This window comes from Pagrus major, chromosome 6, assembly GCF_040436345.1.
Source record: "Pagrus major chromosome 6, Pma_NU_1.0".
NCBI classification, from domain to species: Eukaryota; Metazoa; Chordata; class Actinopteri; order Spariformes; family Sparidae; genus Pagrus; species Pagrus major.
This window is the reverse complement of record NC_133220.1, coordinates 21,467,126-21,492,254: the sequence shown is the minus strand read 5'-3', so window position 1 is coordinate 21,492,254 and position 25,129 is coordinate 21,467,126. Positions and strand designations below refer to the sequence as shown.

At 40.8% G+C, this 25,129-nt stretch overlaps 3 protein-coding genes across 10 annotated transcripts in view; all 3 read right to left on the bottom strand.

Annotated features, from left to right (window-relative positions):
* dip2bb (disco-interacting protein 2 homolog Bb) overlaps positions 1 to 2,913 on the bottom strand; it is a 41,804-nt gene extending 38,891 nt beyond the window's left edge. For both annotated transcript variants that reach the window (XR_012179387.1, XM_073467860.1), the window contains exon 1: positions 2,704 to 2,913. Coding sequence is in view for 1 of the 2 variants with exons in the window: in XM_073467860.1 (XP_073323961.1) it covers positions 2,704 to 2,788 (85 nt within the window). In the remaining variant the exon portion in view is untranslated. The remainder of the gene's footprint in view (positions 1 to 2,703) is intronic.
* Positions 2,914 to 4,651: 1,738 nt separating this feature from the next.
* atf7b (activating transcription factor 7b) lies at positions 4,652 to 12,433 on the bottom strand. 6 transcript variants are annotated; one of them, XM_073468668.1, is made up of 12 exons: positions 12,274 to 12,433; positions 11,172 to 11,233; positions 10,653 to 10,749; positions 10,374 to 10,501; positions 10,118 to 10,243; positions 9,808 to 9,965; positions 8,565 to 8,661; positions 8,332 to 8,451; positions 7,958 to 8,107; positions 7,001 to 7,189; positions 6,762 to 6,867; positions 4,652 to 6,640 (listed from the first exon to the last, which is right to left on the bottom strand). In XM_073468668.1, the coding sequence occupies exons 1-12, from the start codon at positions 12,368 to 12,370 to the stop codon at positions 6,636 to 6,638; spliced, it is 1,335 nt and encodes a 444-aa protein (XP_073324769.1). In that variant the 5' UTR covers positions 12,371 to 12,433; the 3' UTR covers positions 4,652 to 6,635. The 6 variants fall into 6 exon arrangements, with proteins under 6 accessions (XP_073324769.1, XP_073324767.1, XP_073324768.1 ...); XM_073468666.1 differs by having other exon boundaries at positions 4,652 to 6,613; XM_073468665.1 differs by having other exon boundaries at positions 6,281 to 6,613; positions 10,106 to 10,243; positions 10,362 to 10,501.
* Positions 12,434 to 12,828: 395 nt separating this feature from the next.
* On the bottom strand, positions 12,829 to 24,876 carry larp4ab (La ribonucleoprotein 4Ab). Of its 2 annotated transcripts, XM_073468188.1 has the most exons (15): positions 24,457 to 24,876; positions 22,239 to 22,377; positions 21,687 to 21,933; positions 20,745 to 20,881; positions 19,901 to 20,004; positions 19,481 to 19,591; positions 18,970 to 19,023; positions 17,915 to 18,127; positions 17,604 to 17,698; positions 16,726 to 16,944; positions 16,533 to 16,584; positions 16,224 to 16,388; positions 15,847 to 16,115; positions 15,580 to 15,757; positions 12,829 to 15,395 (listed from the first exon to the last, which is right to left on the bottom strand). In XM_073468188.1, the coding sequence occupies exons 1-15, from the start codon at positions 24,457 to 24,459 to the stop codon at positions 15,018 to 15,020; spliced, it is 2,364 nt and encodes a 787-aa protein (XP_073324289.1). In that variant the 5' UTR covers positions 24,460 to 24,876; the 3' UTR covers positions 12,829 to 15,017. The 2 variants fall into 2 exon arrangements, with proteins under 2 accessions (XP_073324289.1, XP_073324288.1); XM_073468187.1 differs by lacking the exon at positions 24,457 to 24,876 and having other exon boundaries at positions 22,239 to 22,383.
* Positions 24,877 to 25,129: the final 253 nt, after the last annotated feature.

The window sequence follows — 25,129 nt, the reverse complement described above, 5'->3', positions numbered from 1 at the left end:
GTCACATGACTTCGACTCAACCCTGACTCGAGCCAATTTTATTACCTTAAGAGCTGATAGACCTGAGAATAATTTGAGACTTGACTTGGATTAGATGATAGGTTCTTATTCACAAAATAAAGTGTTGAAACGATTAATTGTTTGGCAGGAACTATTTCATCAACAATTAATAATTAAGTATTCATAATCATCTTTGTCTTATATCACTATTAACTGAATATCTTTGTGTTTTGGGCAGTTAGTTGGACAAGACAAGCAATTTTAAAGATGTGACCTTTGGGTCTCTGAACCTCTTTTGGAAATTTTTCACTATTTTCTTGAGGAATAAATAAGATATTAATTGATAATGGAATGGTCATAAGTTACAGCTCTAATAAGTAGTTAATAAGTAATAGGTTTATCTAATAAAGTAAAACCTGCTATTAGTTTTCAGTCTTTTTAAAACTGTTCAACTGACAGGATGTACCTAGATATTCCAGATTACGATTTTACAATCAAAGGTTTACTATTTATGCTGTATGGCACCTACATCAAGGCACTATCATACCACAGTTTAAAATACGAAACAAACCTGTTTCAAGGCTCGACTTATCAACATGTCTTTTCATAACCGGAAAGAGTTGATATTATTAAAACAGTTTCAGAATTGTTTAAGTAATTTATCAGGTAAAAATACAAAACATTTTGATATCTTCAACTTGTCAAAAATATGGGAATATGAACTGTTAGTTTTCTTTTTAATGTTGGCCTTTGGGTCTTTGAACTTGTCTTTTTCGTAATTTTCTTGAGCATCAATCAACAGATACATTGATGATGGAAGTAATGATACAATTACAGCCCCTTATATCCAGTAAATACCATTTCTGTTTTACTAAGTGAATTTTATCAAGGTTAAAATTATATTATTTTTTAAATAATATTTAACTGACAAGATGTATCCGGTTGTTTTGTCCCAGTAACAAAGGTGGGACTAGATTGTTAAAACACTCTGATCTAGTTTTTTATTTTCACTGAAGACTTGACTTAAAACTAAGACTTGAGTACAGTTGACTGAAACCATTTCAAAATAAAAAAACTCACTATTTGAGCTCTATGACCCTTACATCAAGCATAATTAAGGTCTACAAACAACAGCTTTTGCATTTATAACAATCCAAACAACAATCCAGACCAGGTTAATTAATCTGTTACTACAGCTGCTTCACGTCCCTTACAAATAAGAGAGTTAAGTGTTGTAGGATAAATATCATCCTAATTTACAATTACTGTATGCCAGTGCAGGTTGAGCACTTGATTGCACAGTGATTTCCTATCATCCACTGCCTCTCACCCATGTTAAGCAAGCTGAACACAGTGTGAACATCCCAGCCTCCATTATCCAGACTCATTATCACACAGATAATTGGTGTCTATTATTAACCAGAACACACACTCAACTCTATAGCAGTTCAGGTCATAGCGTAGCACACTGTGTGTGACACCTTGTGAATTTGACTAATAAATTGCTTTGCATGATGAATAACATGCCGTCAAGATAAACTGATTCCTTGATTGCCTCCTTAAATAACAAACTGGAACAAACAAGTGACAGAGAAAGTCAAAGAGATTCACAGTCGGATGTAAGGGAAAGACTGCCAGCTAGTTTGTCTTTTCAGACCTTAAAACGTGTCCTGTGAGATTTGTTGCCTTTTCATGAATGAGAGAAAAATATTCCTATCACTGTTACTATTTCTAAAATTCATAAAATAGGTTGAACAAGTGCACAGTAATGATGACAAACTGTTTCCAGGTTTTCTCATGTGAGGTGAAGTTTCACCTGTCCTCCTACGTGGGCAGGACAGTTTCGGGTATCTGTGTGTGTGTCGCAAGTGGGACTGAGGCATCATTAGTGGCACATACATCCCCCTGCTTGGCTCTCCATGTGAAACATAACATTACTCATCCACCCCCGGGCACCTGAAGCTGCACAGCACCAATCAAGCTGCTGCACTGTGATTCACAGTGTGAGGAGGAGACTTGCATAACAGCCAGCACCATATTCCCATTTCCCACAGTCATTCTTATAAAACAAATAACCCTCCTGTATCTGCTGCAGTTTCTGGGTTCAGGCTCCAACAGTGTGGAGGGGGACACAGCATAATTTAGTGTCCACCAATGTCTGAGGCTGCACAATAACACACACACACACACACACACACACACACACACACACACACACACACACACACACACACACACACACAGGGCCTCCGGGATGTCAAACTTGACCCATTTTCCTCCACATAAGTGTAAATGCCTATATAGCTGTGATGATGAGCAATCTATGATATATATGCAGACAGATAATGTGGATCAAAACAAGAAAATGGACGATAAAAATACCAAAACATGCCAGATAAGCAACAAAAACAGACATTTGTTCATTGCATGTGTCGCAATCTATGCAAATAAATGCATCTGTGTACAATGAAAGCAACAATGATACATGGATGGTGAAATGACAGCTTGAAAAGGAGGTCAGTGTGTTTTTATCATTAGTTGTAGTCGTGTCCGGATCCACTGCAGCAGCTCCGACTCTTACCAGCTGACACGGGACGATCTGTTTGTGGCTGCTTCCACATAAACACGCGACACACTAAACTTGCGTTTGCATTCATTACCGCGGCAGCACAAACTATTAAACCCGCTGTATAGAAAGCTTACCTTCGGATAGCTCCAGATCCAACTCCGCCAGCTGGTCCCTGACCTCTTTAGGCAGAGCCGACAGATCAACGCCGCGGTCGGCCATCGTTGGGAGCACAGCAGCCTGCGGGGTGTTTGTGAAATCTCGGATGACAGCGGGTACAGTCCAGCATGAAGCTAAGAAATAAAATCAAGATGTAGTGGCGGTGCTGTTTACTTCATCTTCGCGACTCCCCGACACCGCCATGACTGTGGGAGACGGGAACAACTCGCCAGAGGAGTCTGTCAGTCACATGACCAGGGCTGATGGTAATTGCTGTGACAGGATGGTTGGATAAGGCAGACTCCCTGCTCCCTCTGCTGTTGTGTTTTTACAGCTGAGAGGGGAAACAGCATTCCTCCACATCCGACTCACCTGCCAGCCTCCCCTCAGGTCGAGCCTGGCAATGGCGGAGGAAGTAGTACTCCTAAGTGAGAGTAGAAATACACAGTCTAAAATACGCCATTATAAATAAAATTCATGTAAAAGTGCCATAATTATCAGCAAACAAAGGACTCAGAATGGCTCCTCTCAGTGTTATATTATTATAATATAGCATACTATTCTGTTTTTATTATAAATACAGATATAAGAGCCTTTTAATGTTGGAGTCGTTGATGATGTTTAGTTAGCTAGCTAGTTTAACGTAGCTACTAGACCAACGCTACGTCATCAAGCTAAAAGAACAATATTTCCCTCTGAAATGTGAAGTAAATTAAATTTGAAATGAGTAAATCACGAGTATGTCAGATTTGTACTTACCATTAAGTGCAGTACTTGAGTGAATGTAGTTAACCTACATTCACAACTGGAAACTGGCCGAAGTTTGTGTTTCTCATGAATTAGCAGGAGCTACACTTGAGTCACAGCATCTGAGTTTCCGAAAAATAATTACCTCGTGGTCTTTAAAATGTCCTGTAGGTCGTTTAACAACAATCACTACCGTTTTGGAGGTATTTTAATAATATTCAAAGAAATGTTTTGAACTGTTCAATAGAAAATATTCAGTTTGCGGCACAATAAGAGACTTTTAACCCACTTCTCAGGTTGCCCTACCGCTGCCTAGCCAAACAAAGATGGCGGCCGGAAATGAAATGTTTTCGCGCTCAATTTGAACAACCTGAAACAAAATTACGTTTTATGATCAGTTTCATGTTTTATATTTTTTTATGTTTGTATTTTTCTTATGTCTTACAAAATGAACTTTATTCCGTCATTTGGGAACAAAATTGTGTAGCACGGATTTATTATTATACATTTTTTCCCGATGGTTAGAAGTACAGATTCATGATAAATACCATCCCAATAATTTATCAGCCACATATTAAAAATTTACATTATAGGCCACGTGTTAGTAGTGGTTAAAATTATATTAGCTGATAAATTGACCTGATAATATGAAGCCAAACTGGTTAGCAAGTGCAGCAACGATGCACTCCGATACAGTAGGTGGCACCATGCTCCTCTAAAGTTGGTATGCATTTTGTCAATAAACACAGTGAAGAAGCTCACCACACCCTACTCATGTCATGACATCAAGCTGCTGCACCCTAGTGTCCTTGGCTGAACTTGGGTTTGGTTGTTTGGCCCACACCATGTGAGCCAAACAATAGTAAATCTTTTTGCTCACTACATCTGAGCCTTCCTTAACACATTACTGACATTTTATCAACTTTCAAGTTAAATCTTACTTATTTACACTTTCAGTATCATGTATCAATGTTTTGTTTCTGGTCATGTAATATGAATGCTCCTTTTAGTGCTTTTTTGCTCGAGAGCAATGAGATAAAGCTCTCTTTTTTGTTGCTAAATGCTTCACTATGTTTATATACTAACTTTGTTTGTTTGCTGGTCGGCGCTTGGTAGGTAGTGATTGTTGGAAATATCAGGATTTGTTGTCCAAAGTGAAGATAAGTGAAAGCATGCTGATGAGCTTTTCTTTTTCATTAATTTATTTTATTATTTGCCCGAGACAACTTATTCATTAGTTGAGACTATACACAAGTATTTTTTCCCCATCTTTAGGCCTGAGTATTTGACAAACTCACTCCATACAGAGATCTTCGAGACATTTTTTTCATGTGGTTCAATCTCTGTTTAACACATGAGACATACCTATCCTCTTAACAAAATAAAGGGACACACTATCACACAATGGAAAAAACAAAAGCCGAACATGCCAACAGAGAAAAATAAACATCTTAAAACAATGACATGTTATAAAAAACAAAACACACACCCACACACACGCAGGGGAAAAACAACATGATAGACTTGGAAGTACAATGCGGTATAAAATAATCTGCATTTCAAAACTTAAATTTCAAAAGAAGCACCTTGCACAAGTATTAAGTCTACTTCATGATACAAGACAGCTTTTCAAATGTTGGAAAGCATCCAAGACTAGGACATCTGTATTACTCTACAGATGTGCTCTAATCACCAATCTCATTCATCCAAGAACACTCATCTTCACATTTTCTCTGGTCACCTCATAACTTTAGCTTTCAACAGAAATGGACCAAACCCCTCTAAGCGGCCGGGCTACACACATCAGCTAAATGCAAGAACATTGATATTCAATAGAAAAATATATTGCACTACTCTTTCCTCAACTGAAATGCCAGGGTAAATGATTTAAAATCTATTATGTTTGATTATCATTTAAAGGCCTTCTAAAGCTAACCATTTCAAGTGTGTTACATTAGGACTGAGGATGGAATCCTTACATAACAAGGACAGTTTTTGCATCAATAATTTCATATTATAAAACAGAAGAAAAGCAGATCAATCAACAGTGATAGTATGATGAAGCACAAACAGTGGTATTCTTCAGTCTTGAGAAATCCATGCAGTCAATAGGGATTGATACATACACGACGAATGTAATGACATCCATTCCAAATGGCTTAAAAAGGGTGGTAAAAAAGTCAGGCACACACTCACAGGGTAAACTGTGTACACAACTACAATTTGGTTTGTTATGCACTCGGCTGACTAAACCGTCATGTGTATTTGAGGAAAATTAACTCAAAAGGGAAACGTATACAAAGAACTAAAGGACAGGTTGAAAAGTAAACAAATAAAGAGCATTAGAAACATTTCTCAGGCTGACTTTTACTGCAATACGCCAGCAAATCTCTCACGGAACGCACTTTCACTACATCAGCAAAACATGATGTCAACGACCAGTATCAGGCATAAAAATCTTTTCTTACAATTGAAAAATACAAGTAAAATTGTCAGCCTGGAAAGCAACCAACCTCATCACAGCCAGTGTGTGGGACAAAGTTGGACTTTAAGCTGCATTTTTAAGTGAAAGGAAAATAAATGATACATTATTTCATTCATATTTTCATCCCCATCTAAAACCGTTTACAACTGAACAAGAAATGGCCCCAAACCCTGCAGAGTGAGTGTCCAACGTGTTATTCATATTTACATACAGAGCGTGACGAAGCTTCTCTGAACAGGGACTGAAGGGTCTGACGGAGGCACTGTGCCGTGTCTTTGTGTGATTATCATTGGCTGTGAGTGGAGGAGAGTATCTGAGTCTCGGGTTGGGGTTGAGGGCGGGTCCCTCTTTTCAAACACTTTGCACCAGTCCGGCCTCCAAATGCCACTCAAGTTTATACTGACTGCCCGCGTCAGCACATCATCTTGGGGCTGACTGTGACTGCGTTGCCATGTCGATTCCTCCCGGCTGGCCCGATCCCATGCCGGCCAAGACCGACATAGCCACCGCCTCTGCAGCGCGGACGCTCAGCCCATTGATGGTGGCCCCTGGACTGGAAGCTGAGGCGGGGGGTGACGGCCCGTGCTGGATAACTGCCGCCGGGGAGCCGATGGGTTCAGTGGATGTATCCCTGGAGGTGTCCTCTCCTCCTGCAGCTAGAGACAGAGACAGAAACATTCACCCTTAGAGAGGTGAGCGCGTAAAAAGAATGCATTAGATGGAGGAGATGACAGATGGATCCTGACAGAATAAGTGATATGATGCAGGAAGCTCATCAGTCAGTTGTTGATCTTAAATGGTTACCTAGGAAAGCTGCCTTCTTCTGCATTACAGTGACAGGGCAGTCTTTGTGGGCCAGGAGGAGCTGCTTCAGCTGTGCCACCTCATTCCTCAGTAGGCTTACTTCATTCTGATGGCAACACAAAACACACACAAATCATTCCCAACATGCCCCGTCTTGTCATATTATCAAAGAGACCAATCTATGAGCATGTTTCAGTTACTGACAAGACCCTCGAGTGAGAGGAAAATGGAAGACTCACCGTCAGGGAGACATTCATGTTGGCGAGATCATCTGCCTTCTTCTCCAAAGAGTTAACCCACAACTTTCGTTTCTGCCTGCAGCGGGAGGCGGCTGCACGGTTTCTCTCCAGGAAGCGCTGCCTCCTTTCGTCAGGGTCCATCTCTGTAGCTCGCCGCCGCCGGCCTCCTGTTGGCTGTGCAGGGGACACCTGGGGAATGAAGGGAGGGGATGGAGGTGCTGAATACTTTTAGGTTACAAATGCATGCCCGGCATTTTGCTGTGGATGAGCGGTATATGTAGTTTTTAAGAATAAAATGAATGCTATTGACCAATAGGAGTAACACTGACACAAATGTGATCACTATAGTGGCTGAAAGGCGAGCTCTTCTTCATTTATTTTTGACCCTGAAATATCAACTTATTATCTCTCCTTAAAAGGGCACTATTTATTTTTATTTTCTATTTATTTGGGTTGGCTCAGAAATAGCAATGTGCAGAGGGATATCCAAAAGGTTATGACCTTTAACATAAAGTTAATGTAAAGTTCTCCATTAACTCCTTTGCTTCTTGGCACCAATAAATCTTGTGTGTGTGTGAATACTACGCTTTAGAAACAAGAAAAAATTAGGAACACAAGAGAATCCAAAGCTAACCTGCCAGTTTTCCAACACCATTGTAAAGAGTTTTTCCAAAATTAAAATGATACTCAACATAAAATCTTAAGTATCAAACACTCTTCGTTTGAGAGATTTGATTTTTAATTTATGCAGAAAAGCAGATGTTGCATCTCTGTTGTCTTTCTACTGTATATGCACAATATATTCCGAATACTGCTTATTTAGGCTAAGGGGGCGAGTGTTTGGGAGGAGAGACCCATATTATTGTCAATCAAAGGTTTCCTGATACTGTAGGAATTAATGCATCTGATCCTTGTTAAGATCTGCATGTAAGTTCCTTTATATCGCATGTGTTTTACCTGGGGTTGGGCAGGTGATGGTGCATCAGAGTTTTGAGAGGGCTGCTGGCTCTGTTCCTGCCGCTGGGGGACAGCAGGGATGGACCCTGCCCTCCCACCAGCCCCATCCTGTACCCCTGAGCCCTGATGAGTTAGAGCTGCTTTCAGCCGCTACAAAGACACAAACAACCCTCCATGTAGGTCATTTTGTGTTAGCCTCATAAAGAGAGCTGTTAAAAATAGGGATGCAAAAACCATCACATGTAAGACACATTTAAAGTGTAAAAAGCTAGACTAACCAGCTATTTTTTTTAAAAAAAGTTTATATAAATGAACCCATTCCTTTCCAGAGCCAGCATCCTACAAAATGACGCCACAATGACTCATCATCTCACCATCTTGGTATCAGAGTGCATACTATATCCAGACGGGGAGGACGACCCACTGCTTGCCCCACCAACTGGAGGTCCTGGAATCCCAGGGATGTTAGGCACTGAGTTCACTGGCCTTGCGAGCTCCACGTCACAACAAAACCCAGACAGAGAGAGAGAAACAAAAGGGATAATGTAAATAAATAATACAAAAATAATATTAAAAGTACAATTTTTAAGTTTTTAAAATGACTTACAGATATAACTGAGGTCATCTGAACAGGACTGGGCAGAAGAGGGACTGTCTGCCCATTGGGGAGGTGCCTTACCAGTGGATAAGCGCTCGTTGGGGAGCTGTTGACAAAGATCAGATACTTGTGAATGGCTGCTCCTCCACTCTGTGCCCAATGACAAAATACAGGTCAAGTGACAGGTTGAAGTATTTAATTTTGCCAACAGACACTCTTCTCTCTCTCATTGCTAATTGTACCTAGCCTCTCAAGTCCCAATGAAACGGCAGTTAGAGCAACAGTATATGTGGGCGAGGTATCATATTGAGAGGGATTTGATTTGATCTTTCAAAAGCAGGTACGATATAGTGAGTCTCCTAAGAATTGCAGAAATATGGAACTGTAGAGGACCGTTGGCTTCCACCCACACCTTCCTCATCTGCACTGTTTGATCAGGAAGCAGAGGATGATGGAGAGATAAATAAGTAACACCTCAAACATACACTTTATCATATATTGCTAATCATACATCTTAACATGCACCTTCTCAAAAATACTATTTTAAAAAGGTCCCATATACACCGGGTTTCTACTATAAAATATTTACATTCTTTTGTGTTACAAAAATACATTATTTTCTGCTACTGTCCACTGCTGCAGCGCCTGTGTTTACCCTCTGTCTGAATGCTCTGTTTGTGCCTGTCCCTCTTATGGCCCCACCCTTAAAAGCCCAGTCTGTTCTCAGTGGTCAGCTCTCACACCCCAAACCTAACCCAGTGTTTGGATTATTGTGAATTATGATGACGGATTTAGAAAAACATCGTAGTGGTAAAGACACAAACACAACCACAACCACAACAGGCAAGGACCAACAGTATGCAACTCCAACGCAAAACACGTAAGCTCAAAAAGTAATATTTTAGGTGGATGTAAGGCATTAGGAGCTAAAGCAGGAGCAACTCCTGTGTCAAACAGTTTTGCAATTATGCCTGTCAAACAGCAGCCTCTGCCTCGTGCTGTGGATAAAGGATTCAAGAAGTAAACATGAGATCTTTTCACTTAACCAGAGCTAAATTTCGCTACAAAGCCAATATTGAACAACTGCCCTGACCTTGATGGCTGACTGGTTGGTTGCTTGTTAGTTGCTGAGGTGACTTCTTTCCCAAGTGTGACTTTTTTTGACCACTTCAGTTTTATAATGTTGTGCAAAAACCACCCCAGGCCAATGAACATCAAGGGCTGCAAACAACGGGAGCACACTGTAGTTTACCTGAGCTGTCTGTTGGAGGGTGGAGCTTGCGTGATGACAGATGTTGGAGAGGGCAGAGTTGGGTGAAGTGCGTCATTACTCAAGTGGAGGGGAAGAGAACCTGGACGCACAATGGTTGGAGTGGGGGCTGAGCTCACCACAGGCTTTGTAGGAATCTCCTGTTGAGGAATCAAACAATATAATTTATTTCCCGTTTCTAAATATGTATTTCTGCATGAACAGGAAACCAGTTGTTGACAGGAGTCTTAAACCAGCTTGCTGACCACACAAAAGCACAGTTTGGGGCAATGTATTGTACCTTGCCTCTCACCCTTGAATTTCTGCTATCATCTGACATGCTGGACGAGGAATCTGGACTTCCGGGAGAGGAAGAATCGACTTGTAAAGGACCCTCATCCTCAACTTTAACTTCAGATGGTGTTTGTAAAGGTGCAGCCTTGGAGCAAAGAAGTTGAATTTAGCCTTTCAGGTCATTTAAAAAATAATAAAGCGGTGATTTAATTTTCATCTGAAGGAAACTAACAGTATGTAATTCATTCAACATGTTCATTCACCCTTTTTCTCACCGGGTGCTTTGTCCTCTGGTCGTCTTCGTGTGCTTTGCAAAACTCCTGCTCAAAGGAGGTGGCCAGCTCATTGAACAGCCCAACCTCCTCACAGTTCTTCAGGAAACGTGTGGGTGTCGGGGTCTGGTCTGCAATATATACATTTTACTTTAGTTGAGAAGAACAGGGGACAGAAATATCGTTTGAAAAGGAAATCTATCATATATCAATGCATGGAGTATTAAGGCATAATTATTCCTCAATTCAGCTTCAGTTAACGAATACTATGGTCAACGGTACCTGCAATGATGACAGAGTCTGTTCTGGCAGGACCAAATTTTAATGTCATTTCATGCTTGTGTTTGTGGACTGACAGGTGGTCTTCATTTGTGAATCTCTGTAAAAAAAACAAACAACACAGCAGATGAGCAAAACGTAATAGTTTAGTGAAGTATAGAAAATGTAGTATAAGTGTGTCTACTGTGCGGCGGACATATGACGAAGAACACAACAAAATAACTTAATTACAGATGATGTGAGTTGAATTATAACACCTGTATTCTGTGCAGATGGTCCATGGCGACGTAGGGCACTATACAGGCAGTCTTATTTGTGTGTCATCTTTTAACTGATTTGGCATTTGTACAGTATCTTAACTGTACGGTTACCTGAACGCTAAACTGCTGTGAGCCCATGTAATATGAAGAAAGAGGCACATTTTTCTCTCATATTTCTGAGCTGGATGATCAGAGGTGACAAAACAAAGAGTGAAACAGAGTGTTATGTGCATATGAATTAATATGTTGTGTGAAATCATACCTGCCCACATCCGGGGGCAGTGCATACAAATGGACGATCATCCCCCATCTCAGACAAATGTTCTGCAAAAGAGAGCAAAAAACAGAGCGACTAGTTATAGGCTTTATCCAAGTATGCACATAGATGCAATAAACTGGTGATGGTTGAAAGCTACTGGATGTTTTTATTGATCTATATACCACTGTTAACTATTACAAAGCAACTGTTTGGCCACAGAATATTTAAATGTCCCCATCTATTGTGTTAGTATGATTATGTTTTCACTTGCTTTTGTATTAACTAACACAGTCAGTCTAGATGACATGAATGCACCTGTTGAGAAGAGAGATCTGTTTAGCGCCATTAATTGCATGTGCTTACCTGTCACCGAGAACATAGGAAAACATGGTGACACAAATCCCAGTGACAGGAGGTAAACAGGCCAGAAGACTGTCGGCCTGCTTAGAGCATTTGCTTCGGACTCGGGTCGAGGATAATCGGGCACTAACGGGGACGATGAGGCAGCAGAGCCAAGACAAGCTATCATGCAACCTACCTTACGATCTCATCAAGTCATGGCGCTAGCTGGCTATCACTGTCGAGGTCGTTCGGCTATGTAGCTAGCTAGGTGGCTTAGGTTACGAACAGAGGATAGGTTAACCCAAAGTGCCAATTTCTTTGGCTAGCTCTGACTTTATGAGAGATGGGCCTTAAGCTAGTATAACCTTATCGGTGATCACACCAAAACATTTTGCTTCCGAAACCTGACAGCCGTGACATTACAACAAACGTGGAGGCATAAATCACGAAAACTAATAACAGGTAACAGACGCTGGGATACGCCTCGCAAAGCGACAATTTTAGTGAAGCTATCAGTCACAACACAGCTAGCTAAGCTAATGCTAACTGCTAATCGAAGCTTCGTTTAGCCTACCTTGTGGGTTCACACTCCGCCAAGTTGGTAGCTAACACCAACGTTAGCACGCTAATGCTACAGAAAGCTGTGCTCATAAACCACGCTACCGTCGCACGAAACATCGCATGCTTCACGAACACTGACTGAACATATTTCGCCAGAATATCATATTTGACGTTAGATGATCCGAAATGTGACTAAACTCACCCGACGTTTGAACAGCCTCTTCACTCCTCCCTCCCTGCTCCGGACAGTGCTGCTGTGTTGCTGCTGCTGCCTGGCCCTTGTTGACACTCACTGCCATTAGCAAAACACCGCGAGAGCTGGAACTGGGCACGGTGTTACGTAACAGGATTGACGTCGGGAAAATATCCAGCGATTTCTACATTATTAAGCCACCTTTACACCACGCATTTACAAATGTTTCCGTTGTATTACGTGTCACACATCTATGAGATCTCCTGAACGCACTCACTAAAGACCCCGAGCCAAATATCCCTGCAACAGTTACATAATGTTGAAGGTTATTTCCGGATGGTTTCTTGGCAGATGAAATGTAAAATCCGATAACAAATCCCTTCTAATGCTGTGACAGGAAATCGACACTGACCATGACTGCCACGGTCCTGTCAGTCAGTTGTGCTAAATACAACAAATGCCAGGTTTAAATAGGATCAAATCAACACTTCAAACATGCGAGGTGTTTTCTTCTCAAATAACACATTCACATTCAGGTGCATGAAAAGATCTGTGTTAGACATGACTGTTTAAAAATAAATCTTTATTTTCATACATCAGGCTTAGCAATAAAATATTCACTCAATAAACCAGTGTGTTCTTTGTTTGATTGTGAAAGTTATATGAGGGTTCTGATATGACTGAAATTGCATTGACAGGCTAACAAAATAAACCATCACACACACACGCGCGCACACACAATGGACAAAAAGCATGCACACATACATTAAGCTCCACTCAAACCAACCCCAACCTGCAGCTGCACCTATATTAAACCGAGATTTACATTAAAAGTCTAGTGTCATCAGGTGTCATGAACGGATAATGTTGTATTTGACCACAGACTAACCAGCCTTGTTCAGTGTGACAAATTAATGTGCTCAATATTCTTGAACTCTTTATACTGACATTAAACACTGTTAAGGCACTGTAAGTTTGGTTTGATAGATCCATGTGGTCTGAAGTGTACAACGTGCTGTATATACACACACACAAGAGACAGCTGAAGTGATTAGAAGACAAAAAAAATAAGTCAATTCCCTACAAGCGGAATCATAAACACTTATCTAAGGCTAAATACTTTATCCCCCTAATCCTGAAAATCTGTAATTCTTTATCTTCAACCATCTGTTGATCATTTCCATTTTCAAACACCATGGACAATTCAGATCAAATGACAACACAATAATGAATCACATTTAAGCACAAGTTGAGCACTTCTGTGCAATACCTTTCAACTTCTTATTTGTAATGATTCAAATCCTTGAGTTTAAAAGGATAGTGCATTTCAATTCACACCACTACAACTGCAGGCATGTTCTGCTCATTGTTGAGTGCCTGTATAGATTGCTACAGAATTCAGCTGTCAATAACCAAAGTATCCTTTACATGAGCCTACACAATTTACAAATACACCAAACACTGAATACCATGAAAAGAAAAACGTTACAAATGAATAGAAAATTAATCTCGTCTACAGCAGGAAAAGTAGTAAGTATGTTAACAACCCAGATCAAAAATAAATCTGTATATACACAGATGAGATACACAAGCAAGAAAAAGCCACTATGTTAGACATTTATAAAATCAAGCTTGAAAGTGGTCTTATGCCAAAAGGACATTTGTCTGAAGACTTGTGTATCTAATCACAACAGATGATGCAGGTGATTAATGTCATCAAGTTGAGACATTGTCCATCGCTTAAACTATAACAAAACTACTATCAAGAGGCAACGAACTTCTACTGCCGTAGAAAATCTAATTCCTGCTCTCAAGGTCCCTCAGATCATCCAATATATTTTAGCAATTCACGTGCAGATACTAGTTATCAATGAAGCCGATTCGTCCAAGATCTGAGATGCTACTCTAAAAGCTTTATACAGAACAATACAATACAGAACTACTCATATCCTATACCACCATGATTAATAGGTGATCCTCTGAATCTGACCTACTACTTTTAACTAGTCCCAGTTAAAATTGTGGGACCAAATTATCATTACATAATGCAATGATCTAAATACATGTGCCTTAGTACTCACTAGCATCTTTTGTAGAACAGGATTCTATAACCATGAACATTTCTTGCTACTCATCATCAAAATCCAACCCTTCTGTACTTCAAACACATTCCATTGTTTCTATTATTCTGCCATGGATTCAACATCGCCCATTTCACAAATGATCACATTACCTTGATTTCAATGTAAAACAAATTTGATCAAAATGAAAAAGCTCATGATAAACCACATTCCAACCATAACCAGTCAGAAGTCAAATGTGCCTTATCGTCATTTTGGACAATGACGGCGCTTGTTAAATACTAGAATACCTTACATTTAAAATAACATGATCCCACTTTCTCCCTCTCAAACACATATACATAGAGTAATATATACACACACAGACACACACAAGCTACAGATTTAGCCCGTTAATGAGGCATCTTTTGATAACATGGTGATATTTCTTCAGGTATGATTCATCACCCAAGAAACGTCTGCAACTCTGTCAGCAGACTATATGCATTTTCCTCAAAGGAATATATCCTTACAGTCTTTCCAAATCATTTCCGGTCTGTACCAATGTTAAACCAAGAGATTATGTGACAAAGTCAAATGAAATATATTCATCTCTCTATTTACATATATTATATATTTACATATATATTCTTTTTATTTTAGTTCATGTTTTATAGGTTCCTTCTTCTTGCGTTATTTCGGTGACCTTGGGGGAATGTTCTGCTCTTTGCCACTGCGTCTGGCTCCTCGCTGTGGGGAAAACGGTTTGCCAGTATTCAGGCCTCTCTGATGGTCCCGAATCTTCAGCCCTGCACCTCCAAATTTAACTTGGCCATTTGCCCCTCTGAAGGAGCGCAATGGTTGACGAGGAGGGCGGCTGTCCCCAGATTTCTCTGGTTTGTCTGTAGTGCGCTTGGAGTTGGGCCGAGGCTCCTCAACCCTGTTGACCTTGAGCTCTTGCAGGGGTTGGCTGGGTGACGAGGCAGGAGGGGAGGGAGAGGGCGTCTGTGCTGGATGCGGGTCCTTGGCCAGCCTCTGGCACACCTCTGCATAGCTGAGCTTTCTTAAGCCCTGGATAGAAATAGTAGAAATATGGACTGATTAGATAGAAATAATACTGTAATAATACTGCATATTTGATACTTAAAAGATACATTTTGTCTATTCTTCTATTTTCTAAGAACTTTTATATCACCATTTGTGTGACTTATTCCAATTTGCTTTTGCTGTTAGCTCATGAGGAGGAAGGCCTTACCAGCTCTGATGTTGGAGTTGGGGGAGACGAGGATGGTGCGTCTGTAGAAACAGACTCGCTGCAGGTGGAAGGGGCTTTTTCAGAGCCTGTTGGGGAGGCAGCCTGCGTGGACGAGGAGATTGTTCCCTTTGGAATGGGAGGTTCAGTTTTATTCTCTTCCTTTACTGGAGGAGAAACACTAAATAGACAAATAATAAAAGATAGGTTATTCACATTTATATGCTCTTTTTATTCACACAAATTTTTTACGCTTGAAGTAAACTTTACCTTGCGACTGGTGGTGCCACTGTCTGTGGTGTCACAGGAGCAGGTTTAACAACCGGGGTCACAGGAGCAGGTTTAGCAACCGGGGTCACAGGAGCAGGTTTAGCAACCGGGGTCACAGGAGCAGGTTTAGCAACCGGGGTCACAGGAGCAGGTTTAGCAACCGGGGTCACAGGAGCAGGTTTAGCAACCGGGGTCACAGGAGCAGCTTTGTTTACAGCATCATCTGAGGTGTTTGTGTGTCGGGTCTCGTTAACCTCTTGGCTCACGGACTGAAATAATGATAAAAAAAATTAATGATGCACATTTATACAATTAACCTAAATGCTGTTCACAAGAATCTCTAGAGTTGAAGGTATCACAGAGGACCAGAAATTTACCTTGTTGGGCACTTTAAGGCCACGTACAACATCAGAAAGGCGCATCTCTGGTGTAGTTTCTCCCTGTACACTGACCACTGCTCCCGGCAAAGGAGGAAAATTGGAAGCTGCCAGGTCAAAGTTTGGTGGAGGTGCTACCTTGGCTTCCATCAGAGGGATAGGCTTCTGTAATTTTTATGACAATTAAAGTAAAATGTTAAACACAATGTGCAGCTTGCCATAAAACTACTACACTAACAGAAGTGTAGAATAATTGTGTGGGGGATTAAAAAAAAAAAAAAACAGGGGAAAAGAGGAAAATATACTGACCGTGGTGTGTTCATCTTCTCTTTTCCTCCTCATGCCTCTGTGGATACCTCTCCTAAAATGAAGCCAGATTATTACATTAGAAAATTATTCTCAACACATAACACTCTTCAATGTGCATTAGCCTGTCACACCCTGGTTGTAAATCTTCTTTTAATAATCTGTTATGTTAATGAGCTGGATAACATTCACTCACCTGCCCCGTCCAGTTCCGCTCACATATCCATTGGATGGAGTGTCTTTGAGGCTGAAGGAAGACAGAGAGAGTGTCGCTGAAGTGGTGCCAGACGGTGTCCCTGGTGTCTGGAGGGGCTGTGGACTCAAGGGACCGGACAGGCCATCCATCAGGGTCCCCGGAACCAAAGAAGAAGAAGGGGGCACATCCCCGTGCCTAGCGTGATTCTTAACATGGTTTCTGGGTGAAAACAAAGGACACACATTTCTCACTACTGACCATGAAAAAGTACATTGTAATACTTTAGGGTTGTGCTAACATAATAATTACTTAAACAATAAGAGATGGGATGCCTATAAAAACAGTGTGGGCTATGGACAGAGAGTGAGTTTGATCATAATCAACAGCTCACGGTTGCTATATATGCCTCTTAAAAGCATAGATGACTGGCTAAGGTCTGAGTTAACTATCATTGTGCTTATTAAGTGTATTGATGTCATGCATCGCTAAAAGCAAGAGGTGCACAAGTATTTTGAACTGTAACTAGGTTTATAAAGAATTTGCTAATGTGTTTTTTTTAATGAAAAATAACTTGGACACACTTCTTCCAAACATTTAGTACAAATTCAAACAAAGATATCTAAAAGATATATTACAACTCTAAAATCTGCAATGAATTAATGAGATCAACTGTCAGTACTAATTTTAGTGGCTTTATATGTGCTCGATATAGTTGCAAGAGCAAGATTTAAATAGATGCTGTGAGCTAGAAAGAGGCAAGTTATTATCCTGTATAAATGTGTTTCAAAAGTGATGCATATTTCAATACAGACAGTTCATTATGACTGGACAGCATTGCTATCAATGAGAGTTATCATGTCATCATGACTTGCACTTACCGGTTCCTGTTCATATGTCGATGGGTGTTTGAGTTTCCATCAAAGTTCCCTGTGCTGCTGTAACCATTCACAAATCCACTGTTCGGGAAAGGTGCCTGGATATCACAAAGGGCAGCGGTAAATCAAATTAAGACACCTTCAGTAAAACATGAACAATAAAATCTGTGTATGGACTGGGACAGCTTTGACACCGTTTTGACCAAGTTGACTCAATTTAATTTTAGCAGTTAAATTATACATTCTTCTGGATAGAAGAATGCATACATTTATATTTTTAAAGAGACAATCAGAACAATATATTATGTTCTCACCAGTGGTGTCTCAAAGTAAGGCACAACCGAAGGGTTCCAGGATGGAGACACCACAGGGTATACAGGGTACTGCTGCTGAGGGCTGTACACCTGCTGCATGTAGACCGCAGAGCCATACTGAGCCTGTGGTTGAGCATGCTGACTGTACACGTTAGGGTCCACGCTGCGGAAGCCGTTCTTGCCAAAAAATGTGTTTATGGCCTTAATGCGGGCCTGGAGGGAGGGAAAGGGGGAGAAGAGAATCAGGCATACATGTTAGAAGTACAGATGTGACCTCCACTGTATCTATGATGAGTAGTGTTGCAGCTCTGTCTTTTGTCCTTTAGTCCCCTCAGATCTCAAATACAGTCATTAGGTCATAAAACACTGCACTGACTAGGGGAAAGAAGGAGGAAGGGAAGGATAGGGAGGGATAGGGAGCAAGGGAGGGAGAGGGAGTTAGGGGGAGAGGGAGAGTAAAGGAGCATGAGGATGAGGGAGAGGAGAGGGAGAGCGTAGAAGCAGAGATACAATAGACTGACAGAGAGCTACAGATGAAGAGTTCCACCCAGCCAGCCACAGTGCCTATGGATCCTTCCAAGCGCGATACTGATCATCACTGGGGCTTAGACGGAAATGTTACATCACAGCCTCATTTGTTTTATCAGGGAGAAAAATGGCACACAAGGTCAAATAAAAGTCCAGCTGAAAAATTATGAATTAGATACCTGAAATGCAAAACGTAAATGTCACATTGTGATAAGAAGGGTTATCCACTGTCTGGAGATACGGGTATGCAGCAATTCTGACACACACCTCCATGCTTATCAAGTCTCTGTACACACAAATCCCAAGGTTACTTGTGAGACTACGGCTTAGCCAAACAGCCGAGCCTTCAGAGGAGTGACGTGACAGCTGACACCACAACTAGTCTTGTGTAACACAATGCTCGTTGGGCTGTCTAAATTAGAACCAATAAGGAGCAGTGATCTTGCCTGAAACTTAACTTAGTAACGTACTACTTGCTGACTAATAATGTTAAATACTGGCTATGCGTTTTAAATGACAGAACTCACCATGATTGGTTTTCCCTGGAACGTTTTCACTTCCTCTCTTAGGTATCTGAAAGCCTGAGGACAGGAAAAAAGAAAAGAAATAAATATTCACAATGCAGTAAAATGTGTGTTGTTCCTTCTCTAACCTCCCCCCTCATTCCCAGAGCAGCTGTGAAAATGTCAGTGTTTATAACTGAAAGCTTGTCACTTGCATGTACTAAAATGAAGTTGCTGCAAAAATACTGTGTTTAACAAAGTGAACAGGCCAATGTAATCAAGAATTATCAGATCCAAATGTTGCACATGCACTGAGGTCACAGAAGTTCCCTCTGATGTAAAAAAATAATGGAACCACAGCAAATGAAAGCCACATCTATGACTAGGCTACTTATACTGTAATTTCACAATGTTTAAAACTATATATTTTTTAATATAAAATAAGAATTCACTAAAAAAGCATCTCTATTAACTTCAGGATTATACAGCAAATTGGTCAAAAGTTTTTTTTAATTTTTTTTATGTGGAGACGTACCTGTTGTGCATCCATATCTGACTGAAATGTAATGTACCAGTTGCTGTTGTGTGCAAACTCGGCACTCAACGCTTTTGGACAGTTTTCACTCTTAAAAAGAGCCTCCACTTCCTGTGAAAAAGATGCAAGGAACACATTAAACATACATCATTTCCCCACCCAGCAGGCTCAGTAATAATAAGCTGATGATGAGCCATGATATTCCCATTACAAGAAATTAATCCACAAAGTAAATTACAACATTAAAATGCAGTGGGGCCGGTACTGTGTCATCATCTAAAACTAACTTGTCGGCTTTGTCCGATCACAGAGTAAGCAAGCGCAAGCAAGCGCAAGCATGTGGCAACACCTCCTCTGTTGGACTGTACAGTGAGACAGGTGGGGGATAATGCTTAGTATGCACTATAGAACTTTCTTTACCTCAACTGGTGTTGTCTCTGGCACCTCTCTCAGAATAATGATGCAGCGACTGTGGTTTGGCCGAACCCTCTCTCCACTTTCATCAACTTGCACCATGGGAGAGGCTGTAACAAAGACACAAAAGGAAATACAGGTTTTTTTTCACCACTTAGAAGTAACTTGATGGCCCCTAATTCACCTACATATTGTGCTGTTGCCTCTCTCTCTCTCTCTCTCTCTCTCATAGATCTGCAACATTTTATTTTTAATTTTGCTTATGTCAGGATTACTAACTACAAGCACTGAATGGCAGTGCAAATTCTGCCAAGCTTTCTCAGTGTCCTTATCAACACAACCAAACCCTGTTTCAGGAGAACTATGATAAAAAAAAAATGCATGGCAAACAGTTATTGGCTAGCAAGCTACACACCCTTCAGAGTTTCTTCCCTGGGAAAATGGTTAACAGAAACAGACTGTGGTGGAAACATTATGCTATGGGAACTTAAGCACTGACACATGCTTCATACATTTATATTTAATTGTTACTGATAAATGGAGGGTCCTGACACGTCTCCTCTGTTATGAACAGTTTATCAGGTGATTGTTCTAAACAAAAGCAAAAAATAAAATATCTAACGCATGTGACTTTTGCAGTTTGAAATAATCATTCAGTGGTTCAGTTTCTTATACTCCAAGTTAAAGTGGTCATTTATTCAACTGGGACAGGGAACCTGCCCAATTAACCGATATATAAAACGTAAAACATCAATACTATTTTAACTTCAAAGATTCTGTCTGCAAACTGAAGTTTCAGAGAATCGTTGCGCATTTCTCAGATATACAGGGAGAACAGCAGTACTGGTACCTCTCAGTACATCCAGAATGAGGTCCATGTCCGTGGTTAGGGCTTTGATGTCCTCCATGCAAGCAATGGTCCAGATGGGGACAAACTGATCACTGTCCATCTGGGATATCAGGTACAGGTCCTTTGATAAGTTCTCTCTGCAAAAACCAAAAACAACATTAGACTAAAAACATCATTCAAAATATCTATTCTACTCAATAAGAACTCTGATTGGAAAACAAGATTTCATCAATTCTTCTATTCATCATACACAAAGTGCTTCAGCCACTCATGGTTGAACTTAAAATCCTTCCACTATATAAAATACATAGAGAGATCACTGTAGTATGTGTATGGGTGAGCCAATTAATAAATCCTGCCGATTAAATGCACACACATTTCATTCAAAGACACTAACTCTTCTAATATTCACCTTGTAGGAAAATACTGATAGCCTAGGATATAAACACCTTGGTTTAGACTAAGTTGTTAATGAATTTAATCATAGTTAGCACACACAGTTCATTCAAGAGAGGAAAACGAAAAATCTCCCAAATAAATTGCCAACTTGAATTAGGCTGCAGTGACTCATACCTGCAAATGAGTGCACTTTAGAATATAATATACTACACTGAGAAAATAGCTGGTTGCATGCAGTTATGAAACATACTCCAAGTCGATTCAGTTATTCATTGCTGATGTTCTAGTAGCTGTATATACACACATACACACACACACACACACACACACACACACACACACACACACACACACACACACACACACACACACACACAGCTTGTGCAATAAAGTATACAAGTGCAAAAGTCTGTTAAAAAATCCATCCAAACATTTTTTTTAAGTTTAACTTCTTAAATGAAGCTTGTGAGAACAGGAATTAACACTGGACTCAGTTGTAATTTGTGGTATAAAAAGGACTCAGTACATTTGTACACTACTCACCTCGAAAAGCAGAACTCAAGCCGTTTCTTCAAAGACTCTCTCAGGCCCTCCTCAGACATCGGTTGTTCCTTAGAAACATCCCCCTCTATAGCCGACTCGAATTGTTGGTCAAAGACTAAATAGCTCAAGTCAGGGTGGTCAATGCCATTCACAATGCCCTCTGTGGCTACTGGGGCAAAGTCAGCAGTGCTGTCAGGATACTCGGCGTCGAATCCTTTCCCCCCTGAAGAGGGAACTTCTACGTTGCCTAAGACAGAGGAGGCAAGCAGAAACAAAATGGTTGTGAAATAACATCACCTATTGCTCTAAACAAGCTTTATCATGCTTTGTCTTTGCTGTGCAATCCTGATGACAAGAGTTACAACTTCCTCAAATACTGTGTCTCTTTACTTATCTTAGTAAGTCTCAATACATACTACACATGTCTTTACATGTCATAGTCTATCCCCATACTTTAGTGCTGCACCAGTGCAAGAGAGACAGGGATTTGGTTTTCATTAATAATGAAATTGCATGAGGACAAGATGGAGATAAACTAAAATAAGCTCATACCGTCTGTCATTTCAGCGGGAGGAGGGTAGGTCAGCAGCCAAGGAGAATCCTCTGTCCCTTCTGGGATGTCACTCTGGTGGGCAGGGATCTCCTGCCACACTTTAGCATTGGGGTTCAGACCTGCTCCCTTTGTGGTAACCTGCATGATTATAAAGAGAATACACAGTGAGATAGAGACAACTGTTTAGGGTGAACACCTTACAGTGACTGCCGCATGTTAGAGGAAACACAATGGTGCAGTTAGAACAGGAAAGTTGTTCTGCTCATCATCTTGTTGTGAAACTGTGAGATTGTAAATGATAAAACAATGCAAGGTGTAGAGTTGCATGACCTGCAACTGATTTCAGATAGGCGAAGGTCAGAAGTCCTCAAAAGAAATTGGTATTAAAGACTGTTTATAGTTTCCAAAAGTGGAGCCAGGTCCTGACACATCTCCTCTGTTATGAACAGTATTAGGTGATTGCTCAAAACAAAAGCCTAAAATATGTTATGTATGCAACTTTTGCAGTTTGAAATAATTATTCTGTGGTTCAATTTTTTATGCTCCAAGTTTTGTTTATTGGTCAATTTAAACATTTTAAAATATCTTGTGTACAGAGGTGTGATGTATAAACTACTTTTCAGCAGAACAAATGATCCAATAACAATGCACCAGCTTTTAAAGAAATAACCACTCATGTGCATGCTTTCCAGGCAACAGGTAATTTTTAAAAATTAAAGTCTAGTCTCAAACAAGATCGCTTGTTAATTCATCACCAGTCACTCGAAACAAAAAATAAAAACTCTATAAAACCTGGCAAATTCACCAAACAACATGTATGTCATAGCATGTCACACACATCCATCCATCCATCCATCCATCTATCTATCTATCTATCTATCTATCTATCTATCTATCTATATATATATATATATATATATATATACACACACACACACACATACATACACACATATATAAAAAAACACACATACACAGATAAAGACAGATGGGTTAGGTTTTTTTTTTTTTACATATTGCAATACATCAACATATGTCTTAAGCTCCACACAACTGACTCCCTTACTCTAATATATCATAGCCATTCCAATCAATGAAGGTAATTCACCCGCGATCCTGTAATCCAGCTTTCCGTCTTTGCAAGCCCTCAGCTCTTCACAAGCCCTCAGCTCTTCACTCACAAACAAACCATGTGAGTGAGTTTTCATTGGCCTCCTTATCGCTCTGACCCCGCCCCTCACACAGTCACATGTAGCCATACATGGCGCAAATACGCCTGAGCCTCCAGCGTGACTCGAACAAGCCTTTCTGACCTGTCATCCATTGAATAAATCTCCAGCGTGGCTCAGTCATTGTTGTTAAACCAGTAAATGAATGGACATTGCACAGCCTTTCAATCCAGCTAGTCTGCTATGCAAAATGTGGTTACATTTCAGGAGCTACGGATTTGTAGTGAGCCGAAGGCTCAGCCGAAAGCGTGACTTTGAGGGTCGTGAAGAGAGCACATGGTGCCGATGTGCCAGGCAACTTCAAACAGACGACGACGTTTGTTTCTCTCCAATTAAATACAGCTGATTGTACATACATGGCGTCTGTGTTTAATCTATGACTAACTCGTCCTCGCATCGATTGTTTAAAATTGGCGTCTGAGCAGCTTATAGCCGTGACCTTTATCACGGAACTCTTTGATAGCCATTTAGCTACAGTTGTGTAACAGCTAACATTTAACACACGTCACGTGTTGTGGTTGCTACACATGCAACTTAAGGAGATTAAATAACAGTGTTTAATTGGGATTTCGTGCAACTTATAATGAGGCGAAAAATCACATTTCCCCCCAATTCAACATGCTCTAAAACACACGTTAGTAGAATAGCTTAGGGTTGTTTAATGTTTCGCCGTCAACCACATTTTGCCCGGCGACACCATAAATACCTGCCTTTAGCTAACTAGCTTAAGTTTAGTAGCAGACCAGTGAGAACCGGCCTTTCTGACCTAAGCTAATATGTTTGGCTGGTTGACAATAACCCGTCATTAACTGTCCGTGTAAATGATAAGAGTCGTGAATTGGAGCATGAACGCTGACAAAGAACTACAGTGTAAAGTTACAACCGGAGAGTCGAGCCGAGGACAAACACGAGTCAAACAGGAGGAAGGACGCAAACAGGTTGTCGCATGTTAGCTAGCGTGCCCCCTTTCTCCAGGCCCAAAACTCACCATGCTGCTTTGATCCTCGCCTTCTTGAGATGTCCTCCTCAGCTCCGGGAGATTTAATTCCCCTGTTGCTTGTTTTTATTCTCCAGCCAAGTATTCAACTCTTAATTATTATCCGCACTTATTTCGAGTGGACCGCTTTCACGTCTTCACTAAGTTACCGTCTCCCCGGTAACGTTGTTCACACGACCGAACGTGCTCCAGTCCAACCGGCGCGACCGCAACTTTAAAGCTGCTAAGTGGAAAAACACGAAGGATTAATACTCTTTTTAATCAAAAGCGTTTCCCATGTGATGATATATGTTCCTCCGCTCAATTCGTCATCCCGCAGTCCAGCTTCGAGTCACCGTTCATCCAGCATGTGACAGCTGCGTCCTCTGTCTGCCACCGTCCGTCCCAACAGGCTGCTGCTGCTGCTGCACTCCGCCTCCAGCTCCAGCTACCTCCCCGGCAACAGCAATGCTAACACCGCAGCGTAGCAACGACTGGCTGTGACCTCTCCAAGGGGACAGGACGGCAACAAGAGAGTTGAGCTTATAATAACTACGAGAGACACGAAGCTAATTTATGTTGTAACTCGGCTTGTGTTTCACCTGACATTGCAAACATTACTGTATTAGTATTACTGGCCGCACAGTGCTCGTTATCGCCGCCCTGCAGAGTAGATAGGACGTGA